This window comes from Limulus polyphemus, unplaced genomic scaffold (assembly GCF_000517525.1).
Source record: "Limulus polyphemus unplaced genomic scaffold, Limulus_polyphemus-2.1.2 Scaffold3908, whole genome shotgun sequence".
NCBI lineage: Eukaryota > Metazoa > Arthropoda > Merostomata > Xiphosura > Limulidae > Limulus > Limulus polyphemus.
Window position 1 is genome coordinate 18,796 of NW_013669518.1, and position 16,073 is coordinate 34,868.

Here is a 16,073-nt window from a genome sequence, read left to right on the forward strand (position 1 = left end):
GTTAAAATCGGCGGTTTACTTTGGTGTTTTATACTAGGTCCTGACTTGTGAGTTTTTGGTTGTGGATGCGGTCACAATGTTCTTTGATGGCTCCATTTGTAGGTGCATTGTTAGGCGTCTTGACAGGGTTGTGGTAGTCATTCCGATGTAGGAGGCGTTAATAGTAATGAAACAACAGTAACATAGTTGGTATACAATAAAGAAATAATAATAATATATAGTGCACAATAAAGAAATAATAATATATATAGTGCACAATAAAGAAATAATAATAATATGTTTAGTTAACAATCACGAAATAACAATAATACGTTTAGTGCACAGTAAAAGAATAATAATATACTAGCTGGAGTACTCGTCCCCTGGACGGAAGTTATGTAAAATCAGGATTAATGAAAAGTTATATTAGGACAAGAAAAGTTTGGTCCCTTATATATAAAAAAACACCCATAAGAACTACAAAACCCAAAATGTGAAACCGCAAATTTGCTTGTATCTCCACATGGACCCAATGAACCTCAAAACCAAATTTGGTGAAGATCCATCCACAGAGAGCGAAGTAGTTACATGGACAGACAATAGATAGTAGTAGTATATTTATATAGATTTAGCGAACAATGAAGAAATAACAGTTTTGTTTTAAAAACTTTTAACAATGATGTTTTATTAGTCTTAAAATATAGACAGGATACAAAGATATTTTATCAGTCTTAAAATCCAGCCAGGATGCAAGGATGTTTTATTACTCCTAAGATACAATTATAAACGGGGTACATTTTGCAACTCTCTCAAGGCCTAAGTTATCTAGAGTAAAGGGTACATTTTGCAACTCTCTCAAGGCTTAAGTTGTCTAGAGTAAAGGGTTCATTTTGTAACTCTCTCAAGGCCTAAGTTGTCTAGAGTAAAGGGTACACTTTGTAACTCTCTCAAGGCTTAAGTTGTCTAGAGTAAAGGGTACATTTTGTAACTCTCTCAAGGCTTAAGTTGTCTAGAGTAAAGGGTACATTTTGTAACTCTCTCAAGGCTTAAGTTGTCTAGAGTAAAGGGTACATTTTGTAACTCTCTCAAGGCCTAAGTTGTCTAGAGTAAAGAGTACATTTTACAACTTTCTCAAGGTTTACATTATCTAAAGTAAGATGTTATTTGGGCTTTTTCTTAAGTAATGGATTGAATGTGCAATTTTCTTACAATAAAATAAACTTTACATCCCATTTAATGTTTAGTTTTTTATTTTATAGTACTGTAAAAGTTGTATGTTTTACTTGATTTTTCTCAGTGAGCAACAAGTGGTTCAGGGTGAATAGCCAGATGTTTCGGAAGCCGTGCAGTTTAGAGAGGGACGAATATTTTACATGTTTATAGATTCATCTACGATACATTTACCGTAGTTTCAAATAATGGAAGTTTAAAGTGAGGTTTTACATTCATCCGGTCATTTTAAACGGATTGTATTCAAACCAAGTATTACTATCATCACGTTGTTTGTTTTCTTTAATTAAATTGTTCTAACAATCACTCAAGGAATATATCTAAAGTTGTCGGATGTAACAAAATTTTCCTATTAAACAACTTAATTCTCAGAGAAAATATAATTGAAAGCTCAAATAGAAAGAGTTTCGGTATAAAAGGTAGCCACTACTAGAAGATTAGTTATGAATCTTTTCAAAATAAAATGTAAATCAACAAATATAAATAATTAACGGGATTAATTACAATATTCATGTTTCATCTGATACGTTTTATGTGTTTCTCACGTTATAACAAAAAAGTGGGTCCATAAACAACATGATTCATTTAAACAAATTTGTTTAAAAACCCGATGTAGGTCTTATCGTTAATTCTAACTTTAAAGAGCGACTTATTATTTAACTAAAAATCTAAAGAAATAAAAAAGGAAATTATATTAGGAATTCTTAGCAGAAAAAAATTGAAGTTCCAAAAACCTATCTAGCATCAAAATGTTGGCTTCTAATTGATTTGTCGGAAAATTTGAATAGGAAGTTACATTTGATTTTTTTTAGATAAAAATTTGTTGAATGTCTGATTTTGTATGCACTCTAACACCGACAAACAGTTTACTAAGTTTATGTGAACGATTGGAAAATTTGATGTTTTTGAATAGTTCGTGAATTTACGCATACATTTGTGATGAAATTAGTTGTAAATTAATAATCAATATATTGATTTAATTGCAACGACTAATTAGCAGCCAATATTTTGAATTAATGAAATGTCGGACAAAACACGACCTTATTTCATGTTGTGTATGATTATACGCTGTTCAAGTCATAGTAAACAAACCTTGCTTCTACACCGTCCACAACTTTGTTGTTTTTCCTTCAAGAAATGACTTTCTATGTCCTTATGGTCTCTCTATGTCCTTATTGTCTTTCTATGTTCTTATTGTTTTTCTATGTCCTTATCGTCTCTCTATGTCCTTATGTATTCTTTATGTCTTTATTGTCTCTCTATGTCCTTATGTATTCTTTATGTCTTTATTGTCTCTCTATGTCCTTATGTATTCTTTGTCTTTATTGTCTCTCTATGTCCTTATGTATTCTTTATGTCTTTATTGTCTCTCTATGTCCTATGTATTCTTTATGTCTTTATTGTCTCTCTATGTCCTTATGTATTCTTTATGTCTTTATTGTCTCTCTATGTCCTATGTATTCTTTATGTCTTTATTATCTCTCTATGTCCTATGTATTCTTTATGTCTTTATTATCTCTCTATGTCCTTATGTATTCTTTATGTTTTTATTGTCTCTCTACGTCCTATGTATTCTTTATGTCTTTATTATCTCTCTACGTCCTTATGTATTCTTTATGTTTTTATTGTCTCTCTACATCCTTATGTATTCTTTATGTCTTTATTGTCTTTCTACGTCCTTATGTATTCTTTATGTCTTTATTATCTCTCTATGTCCTTATGTATTCTTTATGTCTTTATTGTCTCTCTATGTCCTTATGCATTCTTTATGTCTTTATTATCTCTCTATGTCCTTATGTATTCTTTATGTCTTTATTGTCTCTCTATGTCCTTATAGACTCTCTGTGACCGTAACTTTTATTGTAAAGTTTATTTGTTATCTAATACCGAACTATAGTGGCTTTAAACAACTTGTTTCTAACTCTACTGCTCCTGTATCGGTGCATTCTGTATTGTATTTAAACATTTATAGGAAATAAATTTTTAGTTTTTTGTTCCACACATTTTTATAATACTTTAGAGTCGAAATTTATTCAGTAAAATAAGAGATCTAACTTCTATGCATAGAAAGTATTAAAAAATGCGAATTTTGATTTCAGGTTGATTTGAGCATGATCCGAATTAACGCATTCGTGTTTGTGAATTTCCTAAACCTTTTTTTCTGAACATAATACAGCACTCATGGCTCACTAGGTTGATGTTGAAATACTTTTAAAGAAACCTTGTAATTTTTGTTTTAATTTTTGTAGCATATTAATCTTAGAAATTAACGACCTTACAAAGCCAAATCTAGTTGTGTTTTTTTTTTCGTTAATTTGACGCTCAGTGTTTCGCTTTACAACTTCTTCAGGCGCATTCCACTAAAACACAAACCGTAACGTACAGTAAAAAGCTTTACCATACCACACCTACTCAGATCGTACAGCAGAACGGGCGATGCAGGCTACCAACCCTAGAAAGGTTTGTCAATCCGATTGAGTCAAACGCTGCTGTGTATCATGTTGGTGTATTGTGTAACGTAGCGGAGACTGACTGGTTGTTTACTTGTTTAAAAGCGCAGTAACCTGGTGAAGCATAAGAAATGAATAGACCTAGGCTTCTGATAAAAAAAATCACGTTAACTGTAGGTGTCCCCCCCCCCACCACACACACACGAAAGAAACCTCTACAGTTAACTTTAACGTGATTTTTATCACTACTTGTAAGTCTAACCTTATGTTTGGCAGGAAACGACGCTCCCTGTAGACGTCATATACAGTTCACCTCCTAGTTCAACAGTACCGTAATCTTCACAAGTCTAACAGGTGCGGTTGACAATATAAATGGTAGATGCATCTCAAGAAGTAAGAAAGCAGTCATATGGAAAACTATCAAGGAAAGGACTTTTCAGCTTGGAAACTGATGTAGCAGTGGTGCAATATGGAGGCCATTCAGGCCTGATTGGAATGGTTTCCAGCTATTACTTAAACAAACTTACACTATGACTCTGAGATCTAGCATTCATAGGAAGTGCGCAAGAGCAATCAGCACGTGGATAACCACATGTTAAAGATGAAGGTTTTGTGCTCTGGCTTATCCAGGGGGCAGAAGTCAAAACTGAAGTGTCTCAGGATGACGAGACCATTACAGAGCACATAAGCTCATCTGATCAGGAGGCGGAAGGTGGAAATGTTCAATAAGAAAGCACATAGACAGCTCATCTGATGAGGAGATGGAAGAGGTCAATAAAAAAGCACATAGTCAGCTCATCTGATGAGGAGATGGAAGTGGCCAATAAGGAAGCATGTGATCAGCTCATCTGATGAAGAGATGGAAGTGGCCAATAAAAAAGCACATAGTCAGCTCATCTAATGAAGAGATGTAAATGGCCAGTAAGAAAGCACATGGACAGCTCATCTGATGAGTAGATGGAAGTGGCCAATAAGAAAGCACACATACAGCTCATCTGATGAGGAGATGGAAGTGGCCAATAAGAAAGCACTTAAACAGCTCATCTGATGAGGAGATGGAAGTGGTCAATAGGAAAGCACATAGACAGCTCATCTGATGAGGAGATGGAAGTGGTCATAAAAAAGCACATAGACAGCTCATCTGATGAGAAGATGGAAATGGTCAATAAGAAAGCACATTGACAGCTCATCTGACGAGGAGATGGAAGTGGTCAATAGGAAAGCACATAGACAGCTCATCTGACGAGGAGATGGAAGTAGCCAATAAAAAAGCACATTGACAGCTCATCTGATGAGGAGATGGAAGTAGTCAATAAAAAAGCAAATCGACAGCTCATCTGATGAGGAGATGGAAGTGGCCAATGAAAAAGTGTGTGGTCAACTCAGCTGATGAGGAGGCAGAAGATGGAAGTGGCCAATAAGGAAGCATGTGGTCAGTTCATCTGATGAAGAGATGGAAGTGGCCAATAAGAAAGCACATAGACAGCTCGTCTGATGTGGAGATGGAAGTGGCCAATAAGAAAGCACATAGACAGCTCGTCTGATGTGGAGATGGAAGTGGCCAATAAGAAAGCACATAGACAGCTCAGCTGATGAGGAGATGGAAGTGACGAATGAGGAAGCACGTGGAGAATCGGTTCACTGCCGACAACCTCCTTGTTGTTATGACTGAGGTTAAATTATAAAACAGTTAGGATGGTCACCAACAATTGAAAAGATTTAGTAATATTTGTTTACCAAGTGGTGTAACATACCAGTATGAATTACATTAAACAATCACTACACACTTATTAGTTAGGACAGTAGCTAATTATTACCATCACTGACTGAAAGACAGTAGCTAATTATCACCATCACCGTGACATTCACCTTGGGAGATGTTTTAAATTTTTTCTAGCTTGGGCAGCCATGGGGCTCCCTATAAAAAAAAGACGTTACTGTACACCTAGCTGAGAATGACTCGTCTATGTGCATAGAAGGGGTTGTGTTCTCCACGTGTACAGAAAGTCAATTGGGTGGCTCTTTGGATAGAATAGATCTTATTTCATTGAAATTACCTATGTTTGCTTTGCTCTCATGCCATCTGACACAGATGGATCAACTTGTATAAAGTCATAGAGTATTTTATGGATTCTGAACTGATATTGTACATTTCTTGTTCCAAACTATATGTAGCCATAGTTAAATTGAAGGTGTATTGATGTACAACTTAGTGAAAGAACGAATAATAATTCTAGTATGAAAAATTATGGCTGAATAGCCTAGTTCAGCTATATTTTGCCTGTAATTATTGATTTTGGCTGTTTGACAGTTTGTTTTAAAGCAAGACACATTAAACTACCTGCTGTGACCATTATTGGGAATCGAACCATTGATTCTAGCATTGTAAGTCCTTAAAATTGCCACCGTCCCACCGGGAGAACATTTATTTCATAAAACAGTAAAAATTATGTTGAAACTAACCGCGCACAGATGGCAGCACGTTACCTTAACTATTGATGAATAATTTTGGAACACAGCTAGTGCAGGTTACTAAAAGTAACAGCGTACATGCTTGAGGCAATATGTCAAAAGCTGCTAGTGTAACTCGTATTGTAGGGAAATTTGATACTTAGGTGTATGAAAATATACGTTTGGTATTATAGATGTGTGAGGTATGCCACTGTATACATGACTTTTTACATAACTATCAATCATAAATGTTGTTCAACACAAAATGAATCTGTCTTTGTTAACATAAGCAGAGTGCAATCTTTCAATGAGAATACGAGAATATAATCAGCATGTTAAGGTTGTGAAGTATGGAGATAGCTGTGGTTATAACTGACCTGTTTGTTAGACATTAATTGAAGAAATAACAAGCTTATTGATGTATTAAAAAATAATGCCAACGTTTAATGAGACTATCCCCAGCTTCAAAATACAACCAAAAAATGTTGTACACAAAGATTTTACTGTAAACAAATAAAATGAAATACTGTGAGATTGGAAAATGCTTCATATACTCTACATGTTTCGACATGTTACTCCATCATTATCCTCAAACGTGTAAAGTGTATGTGAGTATTCCTTGTCTCACAGCATCTTATTTTATCTTTATACAGTAAACATTTTAAGTAATACCTTTTTTTATTTTGTGATTGTTGACAGTCTCATTTAAATTTTATTATTTACTATTAAACGTCGGCTTTATTTCTTTAATACATCAGTGTGAAATGTTACATGAGCGTCGTTTTGTTAGAACATATTTTACATTGAAACATTTCACAGGGAGTGAATTTTACAGGAAGAAATGAAAGTAACATAAAAGCTCATGCTACACTTGCAGAAACACAGTCTGTTTGAGTATCACACGTTTCATCTAATAACATTTCATTCACTTACAACTGAAGAGCACGTGAGACGAAATTATCTGTTAAATGTAAGATTGATAAACTGTATAATTAAGTACAACAGACATAAATATGGTGCATCTAATGTTTTATTTGTTATGTCAAATATATTTGATCGTGCAGATTGAGATTTCCATAGAACACGGTTTTCTTAGCATTTTTTAGCAACAGCCAAGCTAGAATGCATGAAACTGTGATGGAGGAAGCGAGATGTAACAGCTTCATGTGAGATGTAGCTATTGTCACTCTACACTGAACGTGTAGCTGATGAAAGCCACTTGTAGATGATAATAAATTTCCACGGTGAAACAGATGAGATCAGCAGTGGTTTAAATCAGCAGTGGTATAGATCAATAGTGGTTTAGTCTGAACTTGTTCTCTACTAACTCGAAGTTATTGTAAACTATATTTATCACACTTCTGGAATTGACTGTTCACCAATATCATTTTGTCTTTAATAGAGTAATTATGCTATGGGTTTAAGAATCACCTCTATCTGAGCTAATATTTTCTTTGAAGTTTGAAGACGGCTTGAACGGATAAGTAAAAAAAACTTTGTTACAAGCTTAACATAACACCTAATGTATAATGTTTTGATATGGTTTTGTAATAATCGCGTACATGTAGTTTGCATGGACACAGAAATATATATATATACAGTGTGGAACATATAGATTGCAAACTATATATATATATATATATATATATATTATTGAGTCTGTGTAAACTACTTGTACCTACTGATGACAAAACTCTCTCCATACGTTGTAGATATGTTAATATGTTAAACTTGCACTAAAGTTTTCTTACTCTTACATTCAGGCCGTCTTCAAAGTTTATTATCTCAAAGTGAGTTCTTCATTATCACATTTAATGTTTTCTTTGTTATCGAGAAAAGTACTGGTTGAAACAACGTCTTATTGAACATAAACTTCTATATTTCAAATATGTTCATGTTATTTTGTCTTTTTGTTTTACATACAACACGTGTTCAGTCATTTATTAATTATTTAAAAAGTCAATATCCAAGTTTGGAGGATACAGTAGAAGAAAAACAAATATTTCTGTAGATCATATGAATCTCCGGTTTTCTTTTTTTTTACTTTTCGAAAAGCCTCACCAGACCCAGATTGTATCTTCATTTTTCTTTTTTTAGTCCTAAGAAGAGTCGGATCAGTATTTGAGTACACGAACTTATGTGTAGTCAGGGGTTTCTATGGTTGTTTGTTGTTCTTTAGCTACAAAATGAGATATTTTTATTCTGCCCACTGTTGACTTACCACTGAGCTACTGTGGAGCTGGTTTTCAAAAACAACTATAAAACATAATTTTCTGCAAATATATAAAGTTCCAAATTGAAAGTTGTTACTATTTTTGGGGTTAACATTACGAGAGTGTTTAACTTTCAGATGGAAGGCAGATTATACTTTCTATTTGTCTTCATTTAACTATTTAGTTTAGGCTACAAGTACAGTTGTGAACAGTTTTTTTTTTGTATTTTAAAATACATCAACGGTCAGATGTTGTTTGTCATTGCACGAGAATACAAGGATTTTTTTTTATCTTCTTATTTCAATATAGAAATCTGTAATTTTTTCTTTTGTCCTGAATCTATGCAGTTTTCACAAAACACGTTCTAACTTCCTTTGTTATTTAATAGCTGTTACAACCATTGTGCACGACAACAGTGTCCTTCACTTGTAGGACAGATCTCATGGTTAAAGCCTTTATTCTGTTTGAATGAGAATAACCACAAACATGGTATCTCTAATCACATTGGTTAAATCTGACCTTTCCCGTTAAGTAAGAAACGTTAGGTTTAACAGTACACACGGAAGCAAAGGTGAGTTGATTAATGGGCAGACATCTTGAGAGAAGAAAATTTGATCAATTCATGAGTCCAGTTAAAAGTGAACTTCCAGTGTCTGTCCAACACATGCATGCACACTGTATTTCGTTGTTCTCATCTTTCTATTTGATTCTGCTGATTTTCCCGGTATAAAGTGGACATATCTAACACTCTTTTCAGAAATCACTTGAATGCCATACATGTTCAGACATCGAATTATTCAAACATCTATTATGTTACGACAGCGGAAGTCAAATGACGCTGGTAACACGTGATGAGTTTCTAGAAGGATCATGAAGGCTCGAGTGTTTGCCAGATGCCCTCTATTTTAGTACTTAAGTCGGGCAAATAAAGCGTAGATAATAATTGCAGATAGCAGATTGAAGAGAGATATAGAGACAGATAATTAAGTCAAGTGAGCGGTAGTGACCGTACGTAAATTGCGTGAATCGTTCTGAATTATAGCGTGTGTTTAAGTTAAAGTGACTGTGGAAATTAATTGTATTGCAAAGTTCTTTTGAGAAAGAATAAACTAGTTTTATTTAAGAAAGCACATGTATCGCTGAAGTTTGCCGGAAAGAATTTCTACGGAAAATTAAAAAACAACCAGAGACGTAACAATTAGCTGCATATAAGAGATTGTAATGGAATTTTTACGAATATTGTCACACTTTTAAATCAGATTGGCAAAATATCTCACAAAAACTCTTAAACACACAATAGACTTCGTAAGGTTTTTAGACATGTATACCTATTAATTGCTTAGAACACTGTATTAACATATTCAGGTCTGCAAATCACGGATCTCATAATTCCCATCCCATTACCCCCAAAATACTATTCGCACTGGGCAACTGTGGATGCTCCATAAAAGTGAAAGTGAAATCCCCAACTTTGTTCAAATGACAGCAACTCAAGAGTTGATGGTGGGTACTGTTGACTAACTGCCTTTCTTCTAGTTCATCAGTTCAAAATTGTACCAGTGGATGTTAACTATTTTTTCTTGTTTACTGTTAAGCTACATGTACCAGAGGATTTTAGTTACTATTTTTTTGTTTACTGTAAAGATACATGTACCAGTGGATGTTAGTTATTTTTTCTTGTTTACTCTAAACTACATGTACCAGTGGATGTTAGTCATTTTTCTTGTTTACTGTAAAGCTACATTTACCAGCGGATCTTAGTTATTTTTCTTGTTTACTGTAAACCTACATGTAAAAATGGATGTTAGTTATTATTTTCGATTTACTGTAAAGCTACAAGTACCAGTGGATGTTAGTTATTTTTCTTGTTTACTATAAAGCTAGATTTCCCAGTGGATGCTAGTTATTTTTCTTGTTTACTGTAACGCTACATGTACAAATGGATGTTAGTTATTATTTTTTGTTTACTGTAAAGCTACATGTTCCAGTGGATGTTAGTTACTATTTCTTGTTTACTGTAAAGTTAGATTTCCCAGTGGATGTTCGTTCATTTTCTAGTTTACTGTAAAGATACAAGTAACAGGGAGTGTTAGTTATGTTTTCTTGTTTCCTTTAAAGCTACATGTACCAGTGGATGTTAGTTTTTATTTCTTTTTTACTGTAAAGCTAAATGTACCAGTGGATATTATTTATTATTTCTTGTTTACTGTAAAGCTACATGTACCAGTGGATGTTAGTTATTTTTCTTGTTTACTATAAAGCTACATGTACCAGTGGAAGCTATTTATTATTTCTTGTTTACTGTAAAGCTATATATACCACTGGATGTTAGTTACTATTTCTTGTTTACTGTAAAGATACAATCACCAGTGGATGTTAGTTACTATTTCTTGTTTACTGTAAAGATACAATTACCAGTGGATGTTAGTTACTATTTCTTGTTTACTGTAAAGATACAATTACCAGTGGATGTCAGTTTTTTTTTGTTTACTTTAAAGATACAAGTAACAGGGAGTGTTAGCTATGTTTTCTTGTTTCCTTTAAAGCTACATGTATCAGTGGATGTTAGTTTTTATTTCTTTCTTACTGTAAAGCTACATGTACCAGTGGATATTATTTATTATTTCTTGTTTACTGTAAAGCTACAAGTAACAGGGAGTATTAGTTATGTTTTCTTGTTTACTTTAAAGCTACATGTACCAGTGGTTATTAGTTATTTTTCTTGTTTACTATAAAGCTACATGCACCAGTGGATGTTCATTATTTTTCTTGTTTACTGTAAAGCTAGATATACCAGTGCATATTAGTTATCGTTTCTTGTTTGCTGTAAAGACATGTACCAGTGGATGTTAGCTATTTTTTCTTGTTTACTCTAAACTACATGTACCAGTGGATGTTAGTTATTTTTCTTGTTTACTGTAAAGCTAGATTTCCCAGTGGATGTTAGTTATTTTTCTTATTTACTGTAAAGATACATGTACGAATGGATGTTAGTTTTTATTTCTTGTTTATTTTAAACTACATGTACCAGTGGATGTTAGTTATCATTTCATGTTTACTGTAAAGAAACATGTAACAGTGGATGCTAGTTATTATTTTTGTTTACTGTAAAGCTAGATTTCCCAGTGGATGTTAGTTATTTTTCTTGTTTACTGTAAAGCTACATGTGCCAGTGGATGTTCATTATTTTTCTTGTTTACTGTCAAGCTAGATATACCAGTGGTTGTTAGTTATTTTTCTTGTTTACTGTAAAGCTACATGTACCAGTGGATGTTAGTTACCATTTCTTCTTTACTGTAAAGCTACATGTACCAGTGGAAATTAGTTAATTTTTCTTGATTACTTTAAAGCTACATCTATCAGGGTATGTTAGTTATTTTTTTCTTGTTTATTCTAAATCTGCATGTAATAGTGAATGTTAGTTTTATTTCACGTTTACTGTAAAGCTGCATGTACCAGTGGTCATTAGTTATTTTTCTTGTTTACTATAAAGCTACATGTACCAGTGGATGTTAGTTATTTTTCTTGTTTACTGTAAAGCTAGATTTCCCAGTGGATGTTAGTTATTAGTTATTTTTCTTATTTACTGTAAAGATACATGTACCAATGGATGTTAGTTATTTTTCTTATTTACTGTAAAGCTACATGTACCAGAGGATGGTATTTATTATTACTTGTTTATTATAAATCTACATTTACCAGTGGATGTTAGTTTTATTTTCTTGTTTACTCTAAAGCTGCATCTCCCAGTGGATGGTATTTGTTATTTATTATTTACTGTAAAGCTACATGTACCAGAGGATGGTATTTATTATTACTTGTTTATTATTTAGAATAAACAAGAAAAAATAACTAACATACCCTGATAGATATAGCTTTAAAGTAAACAAGAAAAAATAACTAACATACTCTGTTAGATGTAGCTTTACAGAATCGAGAAATAATAACTAACATCCAGTGGTACATGTAGCTTTAGAGTAAACAAGAAAAATAACTAACATCCACTGGTAAATGTAGCTTAACAGTAAACAAGAAAAATAACTAACATACACTGGTACATGTAGTTTAAAATAAGCAAGAAAAAATAACTAACATCCACTGGTACTGTAGCTTTATAGTAAAAAAGAAATGACTAACATCCACTGGTACATGTAGCTTTATAATAACAAGTAATAATAAATACCATCCTCTGGTAAACGTAGCTTTATATTAAATAATAAATAACAAATACCATCCACTAGGAGATGCAGCTTTAGAGTAAACAAGGAAAATAACTAACATCTACTGGTACATGTAGCTTTACAGTAAACAAGAAATAATAACTAGCATCCACTGTTACATGTATCTTTACAGTAAACATGAAATGATAACTAACATCCACTGGTACATGTAGTTTAAAATAAACAAGAAATAAAAACTAACATCCATTGGTACATGTATCTTTACAGTAAATAAAAAAATAACTAACATCCACTGGTACATGAGTCTTTACAGCAAACAAGAAATGATAACTAACACGCACTGGTATATGTAGCTTTACAGTAAAGAAGAAAAATAATGAACATCTACTGGTACATGTAGCATTATAGTAAACAAGAAAAATAACTAATAACCACTGGTACATGCAGCTTTACAGTAAACGTGAAATAAAAACTAACATTCACTATTACATGCAGATTTAGAATAAACAAGAAAAAAATAACTAAAATACCCTGATAGATGTAGCTTTAAAGTAAAGAAGAAAAAATAACTAATTTCCACTGGTACATGTAGCTTTACAGTAAACAAGAAATGATAACTAACATCCACTGGTACATGTAGCTTTACAGTAAACAAGAAAAATAACTAAAATCCACTGGTACATGTAGCTTTATAGTAAACAAGAAATGATAACTAGCATCCACTGGTACATGTGTCTTTACAGCAAACAAGAAACGATAACTAACATGCACTGGTACATGTAGCTTTACAGTAAACAAGAAAAATAATGAACATCCATTGGTACATGTAGCTTTACAGTAAACATGAAATAATAACTAACATCCAGTGGTACATGTAGCTTTATAGTAAACAAGAAATAATAACTAACATCCAGTGGTACATGTAGCTTTACAGTAAACAAAAAAACTAACATCCACTGGTACATGTAGTTTAAAATAAGCAAGAAAAAAATAACTAACATCCACTGGTAAATGTAGCTTTATAATAAACAAGTAATAATAAATACCATCCTCTGGTAAATGTAGCTTTACTATAAAAATAAATATCAAATACCATCCACTAGGAGATGCAGCTTTAGAGTAAACAAGAGAAATAACTAACATCTACTGGTACATGTAGCTTTACAGTAAACAAGAAACAATAAGTAACATGCACTGGTATATTTAGCTTTACAGTAAACAAGAAAAATAATAAACATCCACTGGGACATGTAGCTTTACAGTAAACAGGAAAAATAACTAACATCCACTGGTACATATAGCTTTATAGTGAACAAGAAATGATAGCTAACATCCACTGGTACATGTGTCTTTACAGCAAATAAGAAATGATAACTAACATGCACTGGTATAAGTAGCTTTACAGTAAACAATAAAAATAATGAACATCCACTGGTACATGTAGCTTTATAGTAAACAAGAAATGATAACTAACATGCACTGGTACATGTAGGTTTACAGTAAACAAGAAAAATAACTAATAACCACTGGTACATACAGCTTTACAGTAAACAAGAAATAAAAACTAACATTCACTGGAACATGTAGATTTAGATTAAACAATAAAAAATAACTAACATACCCTGATAGATGTAGCTTTAAAGTAAACAAGAAAAAATAACTAATTTCCCCTGGTACATGTAGCTTTATAGTAAACAAGAAATGATAACTAACATACACTGGTACATGCAGCTTTACAGTAAACCAGAAAAATGACTAACATCCACTGGTACATGCAGATTTACAGTAAATAAGAAATAAAAGTGGATGTTAGTTATTTTCTTTGTTTACTCTAAAGCTGCATCTCCTAGTGGATGGTATTTGTTATTTCTTATTTACTGTAAAGCTACATTTACCAGAGGATGGTATTTATTTATTGTTTACTGTAAAGATACATGTACCAGTGGATGTTAGTAATCATTTCTTGTTTACTGTAAAGCTACATGTACCACTGGATGTTAGTTATTATTTCTTGATTCTGTAAAGCTACATCTAACAGGGTATGTTATTTATTTTTTCTTGTTTATTCTAAATCTACATGTACCAGTGAATGTTAGTTAAGTACTGTAGCTTTACAGTAAATAAGAAAAATAGCTTACATCCAGTGGTACATGTAGTTTAGAGTAAACAAGAAAAGATAACTAACATCCACTGGTACATGTGTCTTTACAGCAAACAAGAAACGATAACTAACATGCACTGGTATATCTAGCTTTACAGTAAACAAGAAAAATAATGAACATCCACTGGTACATGTAGCTTTACAGTAAACAAGAAAAATAACTAACATCCACTGGTACATGTAGTTTTATAGTAAACAAGAAATGATAACTAATAACCACTGGTACATGGAGCTTTACAGTAAACAAGAAATAAAAACTAACATTCACTATTACATGTAGATTTAGAATAAACAAGAAAAAAATAACTAACATATCCTGATAGATGTAGCTTTAAATTAAACAAGAAAAAATAACTAATTTCCACTGGTACATGTAGCTTTAGATTAAGCAAGAAATGATAAATAAAGCTGCATCTTCCAGTGGATGTTAGTTATTTTTCTTATTTACTGTAAAGATACATGTACCAATGGATGTTAGTTTTTATTTCTTGTTTATTTTAAACTACATGTACCAGTGGATGTTAGTTATCATTTCATGTTTACTGTAAAGATACATGTAAAAGTGGATGCTAGTTATTATTTCTTGTTTACTATAAAGCTACAGTACTAGTGGATGTTAATTATTATTTCTTGTTTACTAGAAAGCTACAGTACCAGTGGATGTTAATTATTATTTCTTCATTACAGTGGATGCTATTTTCTATTTCCTTTATGTACTCAAAATATTCGTACAATGTTGTAATGAAAAATGTTGCGTTATTTCAACATACAACTGAGACAAATAATATATATTACTCAGTATTTTCAATATTTTTATTTCAATATTACTTAATTCAGTTGATATCTACATAGAGAAAACACCGTCAGTGCAGATCTTGTGTGTTCCAAAAATCAACAAACTAAGAATATTCTAATTCTACTTTTTTTTATTAATTGTTTTTTTTTTCAAAAACGTATTGAATCACATGGATATTTGAGGGTGGGGCCCTGCCACCTAGTGGAGTTTCTACTCTATAAAGTAAGATAGCTACGATGCTTTATCTTTACGATATGGTAAGATGTCTCTGCAAAATGATGTCAACAATTGTCTTTTAAAAGTGTCTGGATAAACCTTTCCGTTCGGTAGAGGAAAGTGCTAATCGTCTGGGTATATGAAAAAGCAACTAGAACGTACAAGTCACATGTTAAAATTCTGTTTATATTAAGAAGGCGCTGGGAATTATCACCAAAGATTTAATGTACTTATACTAAGAAGGCACTTGGAATTATCACCACAGATTTAATGTACTTATAGTAAGAAGGCACTAGAGATGTATTACCACAGATTTAATGTACATATACTAAGAAGGCACTGGGAATTATCACCACAGATTTAATGTACTTATACTAAGAAGGCACTGGGAATGAT

At 32.5% G+C, this 16,073-nt stretch overlaps 1 protein-coding gene across 1 annotated transcript in view; it reads left to right on the top strand.

Annotated features, from left to right (window-relative positions):
- Window positions 1–1,465, top strand: part of LOC106470254 (prolyl 4-hydroxylase subunit alpha-2-like) — an 18,266-nt gene extending 16,801 nt beyond the window's left edge. The window contains exon 12 of the mRNA XM_013930798.2: window positions 1,277–1,465. Within this exon, the coding sequence (XP_013786252.2) occupies window positions 1,277–1,362 (86 nt within the window). The 3' untranslated portion in view covers window positions 1,363–1,465. The remainder of the gene's footprint in view (window positions 1–1,276) is intronic.
- The last annotated feature ends 14,608 nt before the right edge of the window (window positions 1,466–16,073 follow it).